At 42.8% G+C, this 22,497-nt stretch overlaps 1 protein-coding gene across 4 annotated transcripts in view; it reads right to left on the bottom strand.

Annotated features, from left to right (window-relative positions):
- The window catches only part of LOC106571636 (BTB/POZ domain-containing protein 9), a 28,642-nt gene extending 8,504 nt beyond the window's left edge, over nucleotides 1-20,138 (bottom strand). Inside the window, exons 1-10 of one of the 4 annotated variants that reach the window (XM_045695821.1) lie at nucleotides 19,790-20,138; nucleotides 18,575-18,793; nucleotides 14,647-15,010; nucleotides 14,129-14,396; nucleotides 13,725-13,944; nucleotides 4,872-4,991; nucleotides 4,659-4,759; nucleotides 4,287-4,476; nucleotides 4,055-4,162; nucleotides 3,865-3,943 (exon numbers count right to left, since the gene is read on the bottom strand). In XM_045695821.1, the coding sequence (XP_045551777.1) occupies nucleotides 3,865-3,943; nucleotides 4,055-4,162; nucleotides 4,287-4,476; nucleotides 4,659-4,759; nucleotides 4,872-4,991; nucleotides 13,725-13,944; nucleotides 14,129-14,396; nucleotides 14,647-15,010; nucleotides 18,575-18,762 (1,638 nt within the window). In that variant the 5' untranslated portion in view covers nucleotides 18,763-18,793; nucleotides 19,790-20,138. The other 3 variants (XM_014144940.2, XM_014144941.2, XM_014144942.2) reach the window with 3 other exon arrangements.
- Nucleotides 20,139-22,497: the final 2,359 nt, after the last annotated feature.

The following is a 22,497-nucleotide window of genomic DNA, read 5'->3' as shown; positions in this document are numbered from 1 at the left end:
GCTCAGGGTTGATAAAACGCTGTGCAGACTGGCAAGTATTATCCAGGCTAAAAGCGGCTGGTGTCTGTGCTAAAGGCCGCTAGCAGTGGTTGACAATGACTAAATAGCTAGTAGCCAATTAGCTGGTTAGCTGCTGATGGCTAGCTTCTGATGGAGGTTCAGGCAATAAGGTCTAAAAATAGCAGATCCGTATCACATTGGGTGAGGCGGGTTGCCGGAAGGTATATTTACATTTTTTTTAATGGAAAAAGAGATCGAAAACATAGTGAAGTATATACAAAAAAGACAAAAAATAAGAAATGTACACGGGAGAATGACAAACAATGTCTGCACTGCTACGCCATCTTGGAACAAACGGATTGGGGTCAGGGATATAAGATTTAGTTCAGGGCTTTGTGATGGCCACTCCAATACCTTGACTTTGTTGTCCTTTAGCCATTTTGATCAGAACTTTGGAAGTATGCTTGTGGTCGTTGTCAATTTGGAAGACCCATTTGCGACCAAGCATTAACTTCCTGACTGATGTCTTGAGATGTTGCTTTAATATATCCACATAATTGTCCTTCCTCACGATGCCATCTATTTTGTGAAGTGAACCAGTCCCTCCTGCAGCAAAGCACGCCCATAACATGATGCTGCCACCCACCACCTTCACGGTAGGGATGGTGTTTTTCGGTTTGCAAGCCTCCCCCTTTTTCCTCCAAACATAACAATGGTCATTGTGGCCAAACAGTTCTATTTTTGTTTCATCAGACCAGAGGACATTTCTCCAAAAAGTATGATCTTTGTCCCCATGTTCATTTGCAGCATACCACCCTGCATCCCACTGCTGGCTTGCTTCTGAAGCTAAGCAGGGCTGGTCCTGGTCAGTCCTTAGATGGGAGACCAGATGCTGCTGGAAGTGGTGTTGGAGGGACAGTAGGAGGCACTCTTTCCTCTCGTCTAAAAAATATCCCAATGCCCTGTGTAGGGTGCCGTCTTTCGGATGGTACGTTATACGGGTGTCCTGACTGAGGTCATTAAAGATCCCATGGCACTTATCGTAAGAGTAGGGGTGTTAATCCCGGTGTCCTGGCTAAATTTCCAAGCAGTCCCTCATACCATCATGGTCACCTAATCATCCCCAGCTTACAGACGGCTCATTCATCCCCCTCCTCTCCCCTGTAACTATTCCCCAGGTCGTTGCTGTAAATGAGAACGTGTTCTCAGTCAACTTAACTGGTAAAATAAAGGTAAAATAAATAAAATAAAGTTGCAAACCGTAGTCTGGCTTTTTTTATGGCGGTTTTGGAGCAGTGGCTTCTTCCTTGCTGGGCGGCCTTTTAGGTTATGTCGATATAGGACTCGTTTTACTGTGGATATAGATACTTTTGTACCCGTTTCCTCCAGCATCTTCACAAGGTCCTTTGCTGTTGTTCTGGGATTGATTTGCACTTTTCGCACCAAAGTACATTCATCTCTAGGAGACAGAACGCGTCTCCTTTCTGAGCGGTATGGCGGCTGCGTGGTCCCATGGTGTTTATACTTGCGTACTATTGTTTGTACAGATGAATGCGCTACCTTCAGGCGTTTGGAAATTGCTCCCAAGGATGAACCAGACTTGTGGTCTACAATTATTTTTCTGAGGTCTTGGCTGATTTATTTTGATTTTCCCATGATGTCAAGCAAAGAGGCACTTAGTTTGAAGGTAGGCCTTGAAACACATCCACAGGTACACCTCAAATTGACTCAAATGTTGTCAATTAGCCTATCAGAAGCTTCTAAAGCCATGACATGATTTTCTAGAATTTTCCCAGTCAACTTAGTGAATGTAAACTTCTGACCCACTGGAATTGTGACACAGAGAATTATAAGTGAAATAATCTTGTCTGTATACAATTGTTGGAAAAATGACTTGTGTCATGCACAACGTAGATGTTCTAACCGACTTGCCAAAACTATAGTTTGTTAACAAGAAATTTGTGGAGTGGTTGAAAAACTTGTTTTAATGACTCCAACCTAATTGTATGTAAACTTCTGACTGTATTCTAGTCAAGGCTCATCCTATATAACTACTGCTGTACACACATTTTCTATTCATATACTGTCCATACACACCATCATATACAGTGGCTTCAGAAAGTATTCAGAAAGTATTCAGACTCCTTGACTTTTTCCACATTTTGTTACGTTACCGACTTATTCTAAAATGGATTTAAATAAAAATAAGTCAATCTACATACAATACCCCATAATGACGAAGCAAAAGCAGGTTTTTAGAAATGTTTCCAAATTGAAATATTAAAACCAGAAATACCTTATTCACATAAGAATTCAGACCCTTTGTTATGAGACTTGAAATTGAGCTCAGGTGCATCCTGTTTTCATTGATCATCTATGAGATGTTTCTTGAACTTGATTGGACGTGATTTGGAAAGGCACACACCTGTCTATATAAGGTCCCACAGTTGACAGTGCATGTCAGAGCAAAAATCAAACCATGAGGTTCAAGGAATTGTCCGTAGAGCTCTGAAACAGGATTGTGTCGAGGCACAGATCTGGGGAAGGGTAGCAAAAAATGTTGGCAGCATTGAAGGTGCCCAAGAACAAAGTGGCCTCCATCATTCTCAAATGGAAGAAGTTTGGAACCGCCAAAACTCTTCCTAAAGCTGGCTGCTCGGCCAAACTGAGCAATTGGAGGAAAAGGGCCTTGGTCAGGGAGGTGACCAAGAACCCGATGGTCACTCTGACAGAGCTCTAGAGTTCCTCTGTGGAGATGGGAGAACCTTCCAGAAGGACAACCATCTCCGCAGCACTCTACCAATCAGGCCTTTATGGTAGAGTGGCCAGACGGAAGCCACTCTTCAGTAAAAAGGCACATGACAGCCCGCTTGGAGTTTGCCAAAAGGCACCTAAAGACTCTCAGACTATGAGAAACAATATTCTCCGGTCTGATGAAACCAAGACAGAAATCTTTGGCCTGAATGCCAAGCATTCTCTTTGGCCTGAATGCCAAGTCTGAAGGAAACCTGGCATCATCCCTATGGTGAAGCATGGTGGTGACAGCATCATGCTGTGGGGATGTTTTTCAGCGGCAGGGACTGGGAGACTAGTCAGGATTGAGGCAAAGGTGAACGGAGCAAAGTACAGAGAGACCCTTGATTAAAACCTGCTCCAGAGCACTCAAGACCTCAGACTGGGGCAAAGGTTCGCCTTCCAACAAGACAATGACCCTAAGCACACAGCCAAGACAATGTAGGAGAGTGGCTTCGGGACAAGTCTCCGAATGTCCTTGATTGGCCCAGCCAGAGCCCGGACCTGATCGAACATCTCTGGAGAGACCTGAAAATAGCTGCGCAGCAACGCTCCCCATTCAACCTGACAGAGCTTGAGAGTATCTGTAGAGAAGAATGTACAGGTGTGCCAAGCTTGTAGCGTCATACCCAAGAAGATTCCAGGCTGTAATCGCTGCCAAAGGTGCTTCAACAAAGTACTGAGAATTCTTATGTAAATATTCTTATGTACATTTTTTCCCCCGTTTTTTTATTTGTAATAAATTAGAAAAAAAAAAATGTTGCTTTGTCATTACGGGGTATTGTGTGTAGATTGAGGGAAAAAAACTATTTAAACCAATTTTAGAATAAGGCTGTAACCGAACAAAATGTGAAAAAAGTCAAGGGGTCTGAATACTTTCCGAAGGCACTGTACATATCTATTTCTATATTCCAGATATATTCTGGATGCGACCAATAGAACATTTTACTTACACAGCCAAGTCAAAGGGTTGCAAAATGTTAATAAATGGTTGCAGTATGGAGCTCTGTAAATGCAAAAATCCAGACAAAATCTATTTTTTTAATTACGGTGTATGCGCAATCCTCTCACCTCATTTGCAGTGTTGTTAGTTCCCACGATGCGAATAAAAGAGGCAGGCTGCTTGTCGAATTTGAGTGTCTGCCACGATCTGTTGAAGAAAAACAAAACTGTTAAAGGATCTCAGATGGACAGTATTACACAAAGATAATCTGAAAAGAGTATGGGAAAGGGAGACTTGAAGACAGACTGGGAGTCTTACCGACATGGCACCTTGGTGCGGTCCACCACCTTCGTCCACTGCTGCTGATTGGTGGAGACCTCAATGTAGTAACTGTAGGATCGCTCATCACAGTCCCACAGTAGCAGTCTGTCCAGATAGAAACAGAAAATAACTAAATCATTAGCATCATTTTTTTAATCAAATGTGCAGACAGATACAAAACCTACAAGACTCAACATGAGTGAACACACACACACCCACCCACCCCTACCTTAAGGAGCCAATAGTGTAGGGTTGAGCCAGTTGAATGACAATGGCCCCAGAGCCCAGCTGGTGACAGGTGTAGCCCGAGTCCCAGTCATAGTTGCGCGTGTCCCCGTTGAGCAGAGCATTTCTGCTCCGACTAACCCCCTCGATGACACTGGAACAGGCCGCGATGGTAGCCACATTCTCATTTGGGACTGCAGATATGAAGGATGAAAAAAAGCAGAGGCAAAAAAGCAGTAGAAGAGAGAGAGGATTGGGAATAAAGAAGAGGATTGGAGAGAGGAGTAAGATATGTTTACGTTGATCTGACCTGGCATCTTAAGAATCACATGTAACACTAGTATAACGATTGATATTCCTGCCTTACCGAGAATACCTTTTTCCAGAGTGAAGGAACGGTGTGTGAACATACACTCGAAAGCCACCAGATGGAAGACCTTGTTGACAGTGTTGTGCGTCCCCACAACGCGCACATACCTGGGACACAAGGGAACAAGTAAAAATTACACCCACTGTTGTAGAACCAAAAGTCAAAATTGGTGCCAACCATAGGAAACCACAAGTAGAGACGCAAAGGGTGAGGTTTTACCTGGCCACACGTGGTGTAAAGAAGAGGTTCTGCCAAGAGCGACACAGGTACTTGGAATGGTCCACAACACGCACCCAATCCAGCTCATCCATGGACACTTCAATATAGTAGGAGTAAGACCTAGACAAAAACAGAAAGACAGATATGGACCATACAAAACCCAGTTACCAAAGCACAGCTGATGAGTATCTCTATTATCAGCATGATAGTAACATTACTGCAATGTATACAGTACCAGTCAAAAGTTCAGACACACCTACTCATTCAAGGGTTTTTCTATATTTTTACTATATTGTAGAATAATAGTGAAGAGATCAAAACTATGAAATAACACATATGGAATCATGTAGCCACCCTTTGCCTTGACAGCTTTGCACACTCTTGGCATTGTCTCATCCAGCTTCACCTGGAATGCTTTTCCAACAGTCTTGGAGGAGTTCCCACATATGATGAGCAATTATTGGCTGCTTTTCCTTCACTCTGCGGTCCAACTCATCCCAAACCATCTCAATTGGGTTGAGGTTGGGTGATTGTGGAGGCCAGGTCACGAGGCAGCACTTCATCACGCTCCTTAGTCAAACAGCCCTTATACAGCCTGGAGGTGTGTTGGGTCATTGTCCTGTCAAAAAACAAATTATAGTCCCACTAAGTACAATCCAGATGGGATGGCGTATTGCTGCAGAATGCTGCGGTAGCCATGCTGGTTAGGTTTGCCTTGAATTCTAAATAAAACATTGACAGCGTCACCAGCAAAACACCCCAACACATCACACCTCCTCCTCCATGCTTCACGGTGGGAACCATACATGCAGAGGTCATCTGTTCACCTACTCTGTGTCACAAAGACACGGCGGTTGGAACCAAAAATCTCAAATTTGGACTCATCAGACCAAAGATTTCCACCTGTCTAATGTCCATCTCTTCTTCTTATTGGTGTCCTTTAGTAGTGGTTTCCTTGCAGCAATTCAACCATACAGTTCACACACACACACACACACACACACACACACACACACACAGTGGTCTAAGGCACTGCATCTCAGTTCAAAAGGCATCAATACAGTCCCTGGTTCGAATCAGGCTGTATCACATCCGGCCGTGATTGGGAGTCCCATAGGGCGGCACATAATTGGCCCAGCGTCATCCAGGGTAGGCCGTCATTGTAAATAAGAATTTGTTCTTAAACCTCTAGGCTAGGGGGCGGTATTTTCACATCCGGATGAAAAGTGTGCCCAAAGTAAACTGCCTGCTACTCAGGCCCAGAAGCTAGGATATGCATATTATCAGTAGATTTGTATAGAAAACACACTGAAGTTTCTAAAACTGTTTGAATGATGTCTGTGAGTATAACAGAACATATTTGGCTGGCGAAACCCAGAGGACAAACCATCCAGGATTTTTAAATTGACATTTTGGAGATATAACGACGGAATTAATCGAACAAAAAGGACCATTTGTGATGTTTAAGGGACATATTGGAGTGCCAACAGAAGAAGCTCTTCAAAGGTAAGGCATGAATTATATTGATATTTCTGAGTTTCGTGTCGCGCCTGGCGGGATGAAATATGATTGTCTGTGTTTGTTTGATGGGGTGCTGTCCTCAGATAATCGCATGGTTTGCTTTCGCCGTAAAGCCTTTTTGAAATCTGACACCGTGGCTGGATTAACAAGAAGTTGCTTTATTTTGACATATTGCATGTGTATTTTCAAGAACGTTAAATATTTACAATTCTGTAGTTTGAATTTGGCGCCCTGCACTTTCACTGGATGTTGGCCAGGTGGGACAATAACGTCCCACAGACCCTAGTGAGGTTAACTGACTAGCCTAGTTAAATAAAAATGTCACACATACACCAAAAAGTTATTTTGTTGGCATTTACGTATGTCCCCATTACCAGTAAAAGACAATAAAAACCTATTTATTTCACTTACTTGCTGTGCTGTTTCGTTATTCAGTCGTTTCATTCTCAACCAGGATTTCATCATACATGTCAAGCAGTGAAGTTTCAGCTGTCTGTCTGTCCGTGGCCTCTCTTCCTTGGTGCGCACTGTCACTGTCTGTTTCCATCTTGTCCAGCTGTTCATGTAACATTTCACGTAAACCCTGGTTTCAGGTCTGCATCGAAGTAGCGGTCCTTGTACCTAGCATCGAGCTCAAAGAGAATGGCACCGAATCGCTTGTTCATAGCCTTGAGTACTTTTGTAAGTTAACCCCACGGTCTGTGTCGGCAGTTTTGTTGAGCAGGCGTTTCAGTGCCATGACAGAGGGTATCACGTCTGCTGCAAACGCAGTTGATTAGCTTATTTCTCTAGTCAATTGTTCGATTGGCGCTAGGAGTGTTCATGTTTCCAAGTTTCAAACATGCTCTCAAATGCAATTGAAATGGCAGCAGCGGTATGAGAACAAGCACATTACTCAGCATACAATACGGCTTTCCACAGTACGAAATCCTTGTTGACCCACTGTGCTGTCAGACTCAGCATGCTCATGAGGCTGACGTCGCTGGTCCAAATGTCAGTCGTGAAGCTAATAGCAGTGACGCTCATAGCAAGTAGCTCATAGATGTATGTTTTAACAACACTGTAACTCCGGTAGGGCAACATCTGAAAAAGTGCGCACTGAGGCTTGACCAGTCGGCGAAAGCCAAAATCATCCACGACAGAGGACGGTTGATTGTCAAGGGCAAATAATTATATTATCTTGGCGTTAATGGATTTTGACCTTTGAGTCGTCTTGCTGAAATTTTCACACTCTTTCAAATGACCGCTTGACTTGAACTTGTTTAGTTGTTGGAAATATGCGCTTAGTATTTTTCTGATTTTGTTCTGTGTAGCGCTGTATTTTCCGTGGCGTCATCTACTTACATTATATAGGTATGTACGTCAGCTTTGACATCAGATTTGCACATCGCCGTTAAACTGTTGGCATTTTTAGCAAATATCGGCCGATTCCAATATGCTCACCGACATATCGTGCATCCCTACTGTGAAGCATTTATTTGGGCTGCAATTTCTGAGGCTGATAACTAATGAGCTTATCCTCTGCAGCAGAGGGAACTATGGGTCTTCCTTTCCTGTGGCAGTCCTCATGAGATCTAGTTTCAAATAAAATCAAACTTTGTCACATGTGCTGAATGCAACGAGTGTAGACCTTAACGTGAACTGCTTACTTACAAGCCCTTAACCAACAGTGCAGTTCAAGAAGAATTAAGAAAATATTTACCAAATAAACGAATGTAAAAAATACAAACGAAATAAAATAACAATAACGAGGCTATATCCAGGGGGTACCGGTACCGAGTCAGTGTGCGGGGGTACAGGTTAGTTGAGGTAGTTTGTACATGTAGGTAGGGGTGAAGTGACTATGCATAGATAACAGCGAGTAGCAGCAGTGTCCAAAACAAATGGGGGGGTGAAAATGTAAATAGTCCGGTGGTCATTTGATTAATTATTCAGGAGTCTTATGGCTTGGGAGTAGAAGCTTTTAAAGGAGCCTTTTTGTACTAGACTTGGCGCTCCGGTACTGCTTGCCGTGCGGTAGCAGAGAAAACAGTCTATGACTTTGGTGACTGGACTGCCAATTTTATGGGCTTTCCTCTGACACCGCCAAGTATATAGGTCCTGAATGGCAGGAAGCTTTGTGAATGTTGACCTGTTTAATGGTCTTGCTCACATCGGCTACCGAGAGCATTACCACAGTCATCCAGAACAGCTGGTGCTCAAGTGCATGTTTCAGTGTTGCTTGCCTTGAAGCGTGCATAAAAGGCATTTAGCTCGTCTGGTAGGCTCGCGTCACTGGGCAACGCGTGTCTGGGTTTCCCTTTGTAGTCCGTAATAGTTTTCAAGCCCTGCCACATCCGAAGAGCGTCAGAGCCGGTGTAGTAGGATTCAATCTTAATCCTGTATTGATGCTTTGCCTGTTTGATGGTTCGTCTGAGGGCATAGCAGGATTTCTTATAAGCATCCGGATTAGTGTCCCACTCCTTGAAAGCGGCAGCTCTAGCCTTTAGCTCAGTGTGGAAGTTGCCTGTAATCCATGGCTTCTGATTGGGGTATGTACGTACGGTCACTGTGGGGATGATGTCGTCGATGCACTTATTGACGAAGCAGATGACTGAGGTGGTATACTCCTCAATGCCATTGGATGAATCCCGGAACATATTCCAGTCTGTGCTGGCAAAACAGTCCTGTAGCGTAACATCCGCGTCATCTGACCACTTCCGTATTGAGCGAGTCACTGGTACGTCCTGCTTTAGTGGAGGATCAGGAGGATAGAATTATGGTCAGATTTGCCAAATGGAGGGCGGGGGAGAGCTTTGTATGCATCTCTGTGTGTGGAGTAAAGGTGGTCTAGAATTTTTTCTCCCCCTGGTTGCACCTGTGACATACCGGTAAAAATGTGGTAAAACTGATTTAACCTGTTATGGCTAGGGGGCAGTATTTTCACGGCCGGATAAAAAAACGTACCCGATTTAATCGGATTATTACTCCTGCCCAGAAACTAGAATATGCATATAATTATTGGCTTTGGATAGAAAACACCCTAAAGTTTCTAAAACTGTTTGAATGGTGTCTGTGAGTATAACAGAACTCATATGGCAGGCAAAAACCTGAGAAGATTCCATACAGGAAGTGACCTGTCTGTCAAGTTCTTGTTCATCTTGGCTCTTTTTATTGAAGACTGAGGATCTTTGCTGTAACGTGACACTTCCTACGGCTCCCATAGGCTCTCAGAACCCGGGAAAAAGCTGAATGATATTGAGGTAGCCTCTGGCTGAAACACATTATCGCCTTTGGTAAGTGGCCGATCAGAGGACAATGGGCTTAGGCGCGTGCACGAGTCGACCCCATGCTTTATTTTCTTTCGTCTTTTTACCTAAACGCAGATTCCCGGTCGGAATATTATCGCTTTTTTTACGAGAAAAATGGCATAAACATTTATTTTAAACAGCGGTTGACATGCTTCGAAGTACGGTAATGGAATATTTAGAAATTTTTTGTCACGAAATGCGTCGTGCTCCTCACCCTTCTTTACCATTCGGATAGTGTCTTGAACGCACTAACAAAACGCCGCTATTTGGATATAACAATGGATTATTTGGGACCAAACTAACATTTGTTATTGAAGTAGAAGTCCTGGGAGTGCATTCTGACGAAGAACAGCAAAGGTAATAACATTTTACTTATAGTAAATCTGACTTTGGTGAGTGCTAAACTTGCTGGGTGTCTAAATAGCTAGCCCTGTGATGCCGGGCTATCTACTGAGAATATTGCAAAATGTGCTTTCACCGAAAAGCTATTTTCAAATCGGACATAGCGAGTGCATAGAGGAGTTCTGTATCTGTAATTCTTAAAATAATGTTTATGTTTTTTGTGAACGTTTATCCTGAGTAATTTAGTAAATTCACCGGAAGTTTGCGGGGGGTATGCTAGTTCTGAACGTCACATGCTAATGTAAAAAGCTGTTTTTTGATATAAATATGAACTTGATTGAACAAAACATGCATGTATTGTATAACATAATGTCCTAGGGGTGTCATCTGACGAAGATCAAAGGTTAGTGCTGCATTTAGCTGTGGTTTGGATTTATGTGACATTATATGCTAGCTTGAAAAATGGGTGTCTGATTATTTCTGGCTGGGTACTCTGCTGACATAATCTAATGTTTTGCTTTCGTTGTAAAGCCTTTTTGAAATCGGACAGTGTGGTTAGATAAAGGAGAGTCTTGTCTTTAAAATGGTGTAAAATAGTCATATGTTTGAAAAATTGAAGTTTTTGTATTTTTGAGGAATTTGTAATTCGCACCACGCCCATCATTGGCTATTGGAGCAGGTGTTCCGCTAGCGGAACGTCTAGATGTAAGAGGTTAAGTTTGCCTGCATTAAAGTCCCCGGCCACTAGAATCGCCGCTTCTGGATGAGCATTTTGTTGTTTGCTTATGGCCTTATAGAGTTGGTTGAGTCCAGTCTTAGTAGATGGCTACAAATAATATAGATTAGAACTCTTGGTAGATAGTGTGGTCTACAGCCTTTCATAAGGTACTCTACCTCAGGCGAGCAATACCTCAAGACTTCTTTAATATTAGACATCGCGCACCAGTTGTTATTGACAAATAGACACCCCCCACCCCTCGTCTTACCAGACGTAGCTTCCCTCTCCTGCCGGTGCATGGAAAATCCCGGCAGTTCTATATTATCCGTATCGTTGTTCAGCCACGACTCGGCAAAACATATATTACAGTTTTTAATGCCCCGTTGGTAGGATAATCTTAATCATAGGTAATCAATTTTATTTTCCAGTGATTGCACGTTAGACAGTAGGACAGATGGTAGTGGGAGTTTACATGTTTTGCCTATGGATTCTCAGAAGGCAGCCCGATCTGTGCCCCCTTTTCCTCCGCCTTTTCTTCACGCAAATGACAGGGATTTGGGCCTGTTCCCGGGAAAGCAGTATATGCTTCTCGTCAGACTTGTTAAAGGAAAAAGCTTCTTCCAGTTTGCGGTGAGTAGTCGCTGTTCTGATGTTCAGAAGTTATTTTCGGTCATAAGAGATGGTAGCAGCAACATTATGTACAAAATAAGTAAAAAAGTAAGTTAAACAATGCAAAAATAAATAAATAAATAGCACAGTTGGTTAGGAGCATTGAAAACGTCAACCACCCTCTTCGATGCCATCTTAGCGCTTGATGGTTTTTACGATTGCACTTGAAGAAACTTTCAAAGTTCTTGAAATATTGTGTATTGACTGACCTTCATGTCTTAACCTGTTAGGGCTAGGGGGCAGCATTTGCACGTCTGGATAAAAAAAATGTACCCGATTTAATCTGGTTACTAATCCTACCCAGTAACTAGAATATGCATATACTTATTATATATGGATAGAAAACACTCTAAAGTTTCTAAAACTGTTTGAATGGTGTCTGTGACTATAACAGAACTCATTTGGCAGGCAAAACCCTGAGACATTTTCTGACAGGAAGTGGATACCTGATGTGTTGTATTGACTTTAAACCTATCCCATTGAAAAACACAGGGGTTTAGGAATATTTTGGCACTTCCTATTGCTTCCACTAGATGTCACCAGCCTTTACAAAGTGTTTTGAGTCTTCTGGAGGGAGATCTGACCGAACAAGAGCCATGGAACGATGATGTCCCATTAGACACCTGGCGCGAGTTCATGTTGGGTACCCTCGTTCCAATACGTTATAAAAGAGTATGCATTCGTCCACCTTGAATATTATTCATGTTCTGGTTAAAAAAGGCCCTAATGATTTATGCTATACAACGTTTGACATGTTTGAACGAACGGAAATATATTTTTTCCCCTCGTTCATGACGAGAAGTCCGGCTGGCTTAGATCATGTGCGAACAAGACGGAGATTTTTGGACATAAATGATGAGCTTTTTTGAACAAAACTACATTCGTTATGGACCTGTGATACCTGGAAGTGACATCTGATGAAGAGAATCAAAGGTAATGGATTATTTACATAGTATTTTCGATTTTAGATCTCCCCAACATGACGTCTAGTCTGTATCGCAACGCGTATTTTTCTGGGCGCAGTGCTCAGATTATTGCAAAGTGTGATTTCCCAGTAAGGTTATTTTTAAATCTGGCAAGTTGATTGCGTTCAAGAGATGTAAATCTATAATTCTTTAAATGACAATATAATATTTTACCAATGTTTTCTAATTTTAATTATTTAATTTGTGACGCTGACTTGACTGCCGGTTATTGGAGGGAAACGATTTCCTCAACATCAATGCCATAGTAAAACGCTGTTTTTGGATATAAATATGAACTTGATAGAACTAAAAATGCATGCATTGTCTAACATAATGTCCTAGGAGTGTCATCTGATGGAGATTGTAAAAGGTTAGTGCATCATTTTAGCTGGTTTTATGGTTTTGGTGACCCTGTCTTTGACTTGACAAAACATTACACACAACTCTTGTAAATGTACTGTCCTAACATACTCTAAATTTATGCTTTCGCCGTAAAACCTTTTTGAAATCGTAAAACGTGGTTAGATTAAGGAGATGTTTATCTTTCAAATGGTGTAAAATAGTTGTATTTTTGAAAAATTTGAATTTTGACATTTATTTGGATTCAAATTTGCCGCTCTTGAAATGCACCTGCTGTTGATGGAGTGCACCACGGGTGGCACGCTAGCGTCCCACCTAGCCCATAGAGGTTAAAGTAATGATGGACTCTCATTTCTCTTTGCTTATTTGAGCTGTTCTTGCCATAATATGGACTTGGTCTTTTACCAAATACGGCTCTTCTGTATACCACCCCTACCTTGTCACAGTACAATTGAAAACACATCGAGGAAAGAAATTCCACAAATTAACTTAACAAGGCACACATGTTAATTGAAATGCATTCCAGGTGACTATGTCATGAAGCTGGTTGAGAGAATGCCAAGAGTGTGCAAAGCTGTCATCAAGGCAAAGGGTGGCTACTTTGAAGAATCTCAAATATAAAATATATTTTGATTTGTTTAACAATTGTTTGGTTACTACATGATTCCATATGCGTTATTTCATAGGTTTGATGTCGTCACTATTATTCTACAATGTAGAAAATAGCCAAAATCAAGAAAAACCCTAGAATGAGTAGGTGTGTCCAAACTTGACTGGTACTGTATATAAAAACATTGCTCACCAGTTGTGCAAAACCTTCAGAGAGGAATTAATGCGTGTTTGATAGCCTACAATGGAGTTAGACTTAGCAGAATCACTGATTGGCAAATCACCTTGCATCCCAAATAATGACTCATTATGTGATCAAGATTAGCGATTGTGCCTTGCTTAAACTGATACCTTAAAACATGCTGGATGTCTCACTCACCGGCTGTCCCGGTCCCAGAGCAGGATGCGGATGTGGTTGATGATAGAGGCCTGGCCCAGTTTGATCTGAAGGCCAGCACGGCCGTCCTCCTCAATGGGGTGTCTGGAGAAGCCGTGGTCCAGGTCGTAGTTCTGGGTGTCTCCGTCCAGCAGCGCTGACTTCAGCTCTCCTTTCACCACCTGGGCCCCGTACTTCATGGTGGCAATGTTCTCCTCGGGGACTGTAAGACACAAAGGCATCACATTGAATACATAATATTAAATACATATCTCACACACACACACACACAGAATACAAAGAGACACATACAGAATTCCCACGCAAACAAAACACACAGACTCCCATTGACAATTTAAGCTATTAGTTGCCGAGTACTAGAACAGGACCGGAAGCGACAGACTCACTGAGCATGCCGCGGTAGTTGAGGTCCATGTCGCGACTCTCTGAGCGGGTCTTGATGGCGTCCAGCAGGTCATCTGGGTTGAGCAGTCCCGAGGGACGCACCACATTCAGCATCTCCGTCAGGCTCATGAGCGGCAGCCGCACAGCTGCCATCACTTCCTGCGTGGCTCTTCCCTCGCCGTTCTGCCGGCTCCAATGACACAGCGCCTGGAAGATCTCCTTCTCACTTGCTGCAAATGAGTCTCTCCGTAACAAGGTCAGCAGAGCAGTCTGCACAGAGAGAGAGAGGATAAAAAGATATTCAGTTAATACTACTATCAAATTGGATTCAGTCATATTTACTGGATCTGGGTCTTGTTCATTAGGGCACACAATGAAAATCATTTGAAAACATTTAGCAATTATATATATATTTTTTTTATTGCATTTCTTATTAGTCCAGGTAGTTCCCTTCCTGTTTTGGTCCATGTTCTTCCATGTTTGTTGCCTAATGAACAAGACCCTGCCTACTCTAACTCACCTTGGACAATGTGAGGAAGCCATCTGAGGCCAGGACCTCCGGGGCGCGACGATCCATGTAGGCGCAGCACGCTGCACTGAGCGCACTCAGACAGTACAGGCTGGCCACGTCAAACACCAAACACACATTGTGCGTATGCAGGATGGTGCGCAGGAACTCTGAGGTGGAATCCTCTAGTGGCTGGAGGCCATAGCGGTGGGCCAGACCCAGGAAGTCCAGCAGCACCTCCTCGCGGGCTGAGCTGAGGCTAGCCCGGCCCGTGTAAAGGTAGTTGAGGAGCATGGAGAAGGCCTCGGGTCGCGTCTCCTCCAGGGTCACCTCCGCCTGCGGCTGGGACTCCTTCATCCCGCCATACAGCAGAGCTCTGGGGAAAAGGATTACACATCTCATAGATTGTTACCTAGTCCTAGATACTCCTTTTAGTGTGCTCATATGGAGTATGTTTAGATTCTGAAATACAAATGGTCACAATTTATTCAAGATTAAAAATATGAATATCTAAAATGTCTAAAAATAAGCTAAATCAAAAAAGGTATTTGAGATATTTATAATGTTGAATAAATTAATGTCAACATTTTTATTTTAGAATCTAGACTAGAGGTCGACAGATTATGATTTTTCAACGCCGATACCGATTATAGGAGGACCAAAAAAAGCAGATGCCGATTAATTGGCCGATTTTTACATTTTTGGAATAATGACAATTACAACAATACTTCAAGAACACTTATTTTTACTTAATATAATACATAAATAAAATCTATTTAGTCTCAAATAAATAATGAAACATGTTCAATTTGGTTTAAATAATGCAAAAACACAGTGTTGGAGAAGAAAGTAAGAGTGCAATATGTGTAATACACTGCTCAAAAAAATAAAGGGAACACTTAAACAACACAATGTAACTCCAAGTCAATCACACTTCTGTGAAATCAAACTGTCCACTTAGGAAGCAACACTGATTGACAATAAATTTCACATGCTGTTGTGCAAATGGAATAGACAACAGGTGGAAATTATAGGCAATTAGCAAGACACCCCCAATAAAGGAGTGGTTCTGCAGGTGGGGACCACAGACCACTTCTCAGTTCCTATGCTTCCTGGCTGATGTTTTGGTCACTTTTGAATGCTGCCGGTGCTTTCACTCTAGTGGTAGCATGAGACGGAGTCTACAACCCACACAAGTGGCTAAGGTAGTGCAGCTCATCCAGGATGGCACATCAATGCCAGCTGTGGCAAGAAGGTTTGTTGTGTCTGTCAGCGTAGTGTCCAGAGCATGGAGGCGCTACCAGGAGACAGGCCAGTACATCAGGAGACGTGGAGGAGGCCGTAGGAGGGCAACAACCCAGCAGCAGGACCGCTACCTCCGCCTTTGTGCAAGGAGGAGCAGGAGAAGCACTGCCAGAGCCCTGCAAAATGACCTCCAGCAGGCCACAAATGTGCATGTGTCTGCTCAAACGGTCAGAAACAGACTCCATGAGGGTGGTATGAAGGCCCGACGTCCACAGGTGGGGGTTGTGCTTACAGCCCAACACCGTGCAGGACGTTTGGCATTTGCCAGAGAACACCAAGATTGGCAAATTCGCCACTGGCGCCCTGTGCTCTTCACAGATGAAAGCAGGTTCACATTGAGCACATGTGACAGACGTGACAGAGTCTGGAGACGCCGTGGAGAACGTTCTGCTGCCTGCAACATCCTCCAGCATGACCGGTTTGGCGGTGGGTCAGTCATGGTGTGGGGTGGCATTTCTTTGGGGGGCCGCACAGCCCTCCATGTGCTCGCCAGAGGTAGCCTGACTGCCATTAGGTACCGAGATGAGATCCTCAGACCCCTTGTGAGACCATATGCTGGTGTGGTTGGCCCTGGGTTCCTCCTAATGCAAGACAATGCTAGACGTTATGTGGCTGGAGTGTGTCAGCAGTTCCTGCAAGTGGAAGGCATTGATGCTATGGACTGGCCCGCCCGTTCCCCAGACCTGAATCCAATTGAGCACATCTGGGACATCATGTCTCGCTCCATCCACCAACACCACGTTGCACCACAGACTGTCCAGTAGATGGCGGATACTTTAGTCCAGGTCTGGGAGGAGATCCCTCAGGAGACCATCCGCCACCTCATCAGGAGCATGCCCAGGCGTTGTAGGGAGGTCATACAGGCACGTGGAGGCCACACACACTACTGAGCCTCATTTTGACTTGTTTTAAGGACATTACATCAAAGTTGGATCAGCCTGTAGTGTGGTTTTCCACTTTAATTTTGAGTGTGACTCCAAATCCAGACCTCCATGGGTTGATAAATTGGATTTCCATTGATTATTTTTGTGTGATTTTGTTGTCAGCACATTCAACTACGTAAAGAAAAAAGTATTTAATAAGATTATTTCTTTCATTCAGATCTAGGATGTGTTGTTTAAGTGTTCCCTTTATTTTTTTTAGCAGTATATATGTAAAAAAGCTAACGTTTAAGTTCCTTGCTCAGAACATGAGAACATATGAAAACTGGTGGTTCCTTTTAACATGAGTCTTCAATATTCCCAGTTAAGAAGTTTTAGGTTGTAGTTATTATAGGACCATTTCTCTCTCTATATCATATGCATTTCATATACCTTTGACTATCGGATGTTCTTATAGGCACTTTAGTATTGCCAGCCTAATCTCGGGAGTTGATAGGCTTGAAGTTATAAACCGCGCTGTGCTTCAAGCATTGCGAAGAAATGCTGACAATCGCAGGAAAGTGCTGTTTGAATGAATGCTTACGAGCCTGCTGCTGCCTACCACCACTCAGTCAGACTGCTCTATCAAATCATAGACTTAATTATAATATAATAAACACAGAAATGAGCCTCAGGCCATTAATATGTTCAAATCCGGAAACAAAACGTTTATTATTTCAGTGAAATACGGAACCGTTCCGTATTTTATTGAACGGGTGGCATCCATAAGTCTAAATATTGCTGTTACATTGCACAACCTTCAATGTTATGTCATAATTATGTAAAATTCTGGCAAATTAATTACGTTCTTTGTTAGCAAGAAATGGTCTTCACACAGTTCGCAACGAGCCAGGCGGCCCAAACTGCTGCATATACCCTGACTCTGCTTGCATAGAACACAAGTACCACAATTTCCCTAGATAATATTGCCTGCTAACATGAATTTCTTTTAATTAACTAAATATGCAGGTTTAAAAAATATATACTTGTGTATTGATTTTAAGAAAGGCATTGATGTTTATGGTTAGGTATATTGGTGCAACGACAGTGCTTTTCGCAAATGCGCTTGTGAAATCGTCACCCGTTTGGCGAAGTAGGCTGTGATTCGATGATAAATGAACAGGCACCGCATTGATTATTTGCAACGCAGGACAAGCTAGTTAAACTAGTAATATCATCAACCATGTGTAGTTAACTAGTGATTATGTTAAGATTGTTTGTTTTTTATAAGATAAGTTTAATGCTAGCTAGCAACTTACCTTGGTTCCTTGCTGCACTCGCGTAACAGGTGGTCAGCCTGCCACACAGTCTCCTCATGGAGTGCAATGTAATCGGTGTCCAAAAATGCCGATTACCGATTGTTATGAAAACTTGAAATTGGCCCTAATTAATCGTCCATGCCGATTAATCAGTCAACCTCTAATCTAGACATACTCCATATGTTAGAGCACTTGATAAAGAGTAGATTGACATCAAGATGTCTGTATCATGTATGGTTCACCGATCATAAGGTCTTACAGGAGGCATATATAGGTCTAAAAAGGGCATAAAATGGCCACTTTCACCATGAGTTTCTCAAAAATGGTTTGTGATACAAATGTAAAAAGCATGTCAAACAATCCTTCCTCCCAATGAAGTCCCTATGTGAGAATTGCAAGAACAATCTGAGATCGGAGATACCCAAAATATTTTACCACCACCCAAAACAGGTGTACCTGAAGTAGTGACAGCGTGCTGCCAAGATGACCCTATGGGCCGGAAAGCGTTTCTCCTCCACAATGAAGGTGACATCACTGTACTCTTCACCTGGAACCAAAGCACCCAGCTGCTCGGAGAGTAGATGGATGTGGTCAATCTCTGACACTGAGGCCAGTGGACGCAAAGGATGGCTGTTGCTACTCATTGTGGTTAGACTTGGAGCATCTCAATAACATCTGACAGAAGAGAAGACAAGCTGGTTAATTGGTGTCATTGAAACTGGCAGTGCACACACTGTCTCAAGTATCTAGCTACAGCAGCTAACTTTTGATAACTGTAGACCTTGAACAGCCCTGTTCCATAAAGGTCCTGGAGAGCGGAAACACTTCTGTTTTTCATCATCTACTTCTAATAATGGTCTAGTTCAGACCTGGGACACCAGGTAAGTGCAATAAACTAAAAGGCAGGTAGAAACAAAAAACAGAAATGTTTCGGCCCTGGCTCCAGGACCGGAATTGAAGACGGAGCTAGCAAATAGCTACTGTGTAATGTGGGTAACAATGACATTATGTATTTGTTATAATAGGTAGACAACTTGAAATACAGGAATCATCTAACTAGCTAATAAATCAAGAATGTGAAACTATTCAGCGTAGCTAGCAATATCAGCCACTGAGGCAAAGATTTGTATAACTAAACCAAGCCATACCACAGCCTGTCGTTTCAAATGGGAACAAATGAGTAATAGTGGGCAGAACAAGCAAGGTGGGCAGAGCCATGCACGAGCTAGCGAGGTCTTATTGGTGCGTTCGAGATACTATTTGCATATTTCCGTTAGGGACCGCCTACTCTGCGAAGGGCGTGTGTGCAATAACTTAATTCGCCTTTGCAATCTTGTTTAACGACGCAATTAATTTTGACTTTGGCAAATGGTCAAGTCTACAAAACGTAGTCCACTCTGTTCGTAACAAATTCAAGTTTTGGGAACAGAAAAAATCTATTGAGATCAAATGTGTCATCGATGAGAAAATTAGCAGAATTTCGGGCAAAATTAATCTCGTTCCATCTTCTTCCACTACCTGCCACTGTGCTTCCCCTCACTACCATAACGCTAAGCGGTTGCTTCAGATTTATACATCCGGTGAAATATCTGTCTCATTGTTCTATCTGTGCTACTGATCTGTGATGCGGTCAACTGATACAGCAGCTTGGGTTTCACCCGTGTGACATACCTGCACAATAAGCATATCCCCTTCGTTCTCCCTTCCACGAAACCTCTTCCTTGACGTTATTTCCCCCCTTATTCAATCAAATGATCGCATTGAAAATTTCGTCATGAATAATTGCTATCAGTACTAAAAAAACGATACCATCGCAAACACAACTAAGTAGGGTAACAACCCGGATGTTGTTAGGGTGTGGAGAACGGCACTGTTCCATGAAACAATAGCGCCCCTTGTGTATGGACAAACAGTGTAAATGCAGGTGGTGGATGTGATACATGCGAAAATTATCACATAACAACAATGCAAATTCACGTAAATCTCAACAGTTTGTGATTGCGGCCCGCAATTCGGGTTGTTCCTGCATCTGGACAGTCCTGAATCTGCAAGAACTCCCCCCTCGAGCATTCCATTGGTTCCTGCATGAACGCCTCCCCTTCGAGCATACCATTGGTTCCTGCATGAACGCCCCCCTCAAGTATGCCATCTCTATTTTTTACAGTTTATGCTTGATATTCTCGATTTCCTCTCATTGTCTAAGGGGTGGCACTAGTTACCAAAGCCACACAGTCAAAATTGGCTATATGTTAAAAATTCATTAACACAAGCATTTGCTTTTTGGACTTAATTTAAGGTTAGGCGTAATGTTAGCAGTGCGGTTATGATTAAGTTTAAAATCAGACTTTAAGAAGATATGTTGTAGAAATAGGCAGGGTTTAGCCATTGTTATGACTGTGGCTGTGGTAAAGTCTACTTAGTTTTGTGATTACCATGTGGACAAAATGTAAATAAAAATATTATTGTCATAGCTAGCTACTGGTGCCCCACCTCCCATCTGCTGTGTACCGGAATCCTAGCTTGCTAGCTACTTATCCCGCCTGCTGTGTACCGGAGTCCTAACAATGGCCATGTTCGAGAGGATCAAAACTGTGATGTATCATGGGTAAATTGTGACTGACTGATCTACAAATAATCATTAGAAGTTATTTATGATGTAAGGTTCTTTTTTAGATCAGTCAGTCGGCAGTCACCTGCACTGTCGGCTGCAATGTCGAACAAGCCCAGTGTCTTTCATTCCCACCTGTCGAACATCTGCCCTCGCCATCTTTAACAGAACTGTGGGAAAGCAGTGCCCAACAGGCAGGGGCGAAGGACACCGTATACACTGTCTAGCGGTGTCCTAGCTAGCTAGCTAGAGACCGTTGTCGCAGTTGTGACTAGATGGAGTACAGCTATGACCGGAAGTTACTTTTCGTAACAGGTTATGGGACCATTTTAGTTAACCCTACCTAACCTTAACCTAAACTCCTCGGTTAATTATCCTAACCTGCTGCATAAGTTGTCCTACACCTGCTACGAAAAAGTAACTTCCAGTCATTGTATACCACCTAGTCAAAACTGTTGTTGCCCCGTCTCTTCTTCTTCTGTGGGGTTTATCAGCGGTTGGCATCCAACGTTATGGTGCATTACCGCCACTGACTAAACTGGAGCACCCCCGCCTCTCGCCTGTGTACCAGAGTCCAAGCTTTAAAATGGACCAATACAAGTATAAAGAGATGTTCCTGCAGATGCAGTAATGCCCACATGCAGGAACATCAGGAATTGCGGGCCGCAATTACACAGTTCTCGTAAATCTACCTAAGGAAACTGCTGATGCTATGGTTACCAAATAAATAGGCTGAGTTGTCTAGTTGGCTCAATCTTTACAATTTAAATAAAAACGCAGATGTCGAAAATACGTGAAGATGATCCACATCTCTGTTTATTGCAGACACAGGTTGGGATCAGATCAACCTCAGTCAAATAACATTAGGAGCAGCTAATCACCCTGGCATTAGTAAGTCATCTTCATTGTCAGTTTGTCTCATCCAAACATATCCAATAATTTCTCTGTATGTTACGGTATCCCATCCTTTTCTTTTAGTCAGTTTTTTAGGTGCCCATAGTATACCCAAGCAGATTAAAGAATATATATACAGTACCAGTCAAAAGTTTGGACACTCCTACTCATTCAAGGGTTTTTCTGAATTTTTACTATTTTCTACATTGTAGAATAATAGTGAAGACATCAAAACTATGAAATAACACATATACAATCATGGAGTAACCAAGAAAGTGTTCAAAATATATTTTAAATGTTAAATTCTTCAAAGTATCCATCCTTTGCCTTGATGACAGCTTTCCACAATCTTGGCATTCTCTCAACCACATTCACCTGTAATGCTTTTCCAACAGTCTTGGAGGAGTTCCCACATATGCTGAGCACTTGTTGGCTGCTTTTCCTTCACTCTGTGGTTCAACTCATCCCAAACCATCTCAATTGGGTTGAGGTCAGGTGATTGTGGAGGCCAGGTCATCTGATGCAGCACTCCATCACTGTCCTTCTTGGTCAAATAGCCCTTACACAGCCTGGAGGTGTCATTGTCCTGTTAAAAACAAATGATAGTCCCGCTAAGCGCCCCGTAGCACTCACTTCTGTCATCATGAAGTGCTTCAAGAGGCTAGTCAAGGATCACACCTCTATCTTATCTGACACCCTAGGCCCACTTCAATTTGCTTACCGCCCCAATAGATCCACAGATGATGCAAACGCCATCGCACTGCACACTGCTCTATCCCATCTGGACAAGAGGAATACCTATGTAAGAATGCTGTTCATTGACTATAGCTCAGCATTCAACACCATAGTAGGTCTGAATACCTCATAAAATTCACTT

The sequence above is a fragment of the Salmo salar genome, chromosome ssa15, assembly GCF_905237065.1.
Source record: "Salmo salar chromosome ssa15, Ssal_v3.1, whole genome shotgun sequence".
NCBI lineage: Eukaryota > Metazoa > Chordata > Actinopteri > Salmoniformes > Salmonidae > Salmo > Salmo salar.
Note: the sequence above shows the minus strand (reverse complement) of the source record. Positions and strands in the feature narration are given on the sequence as shown.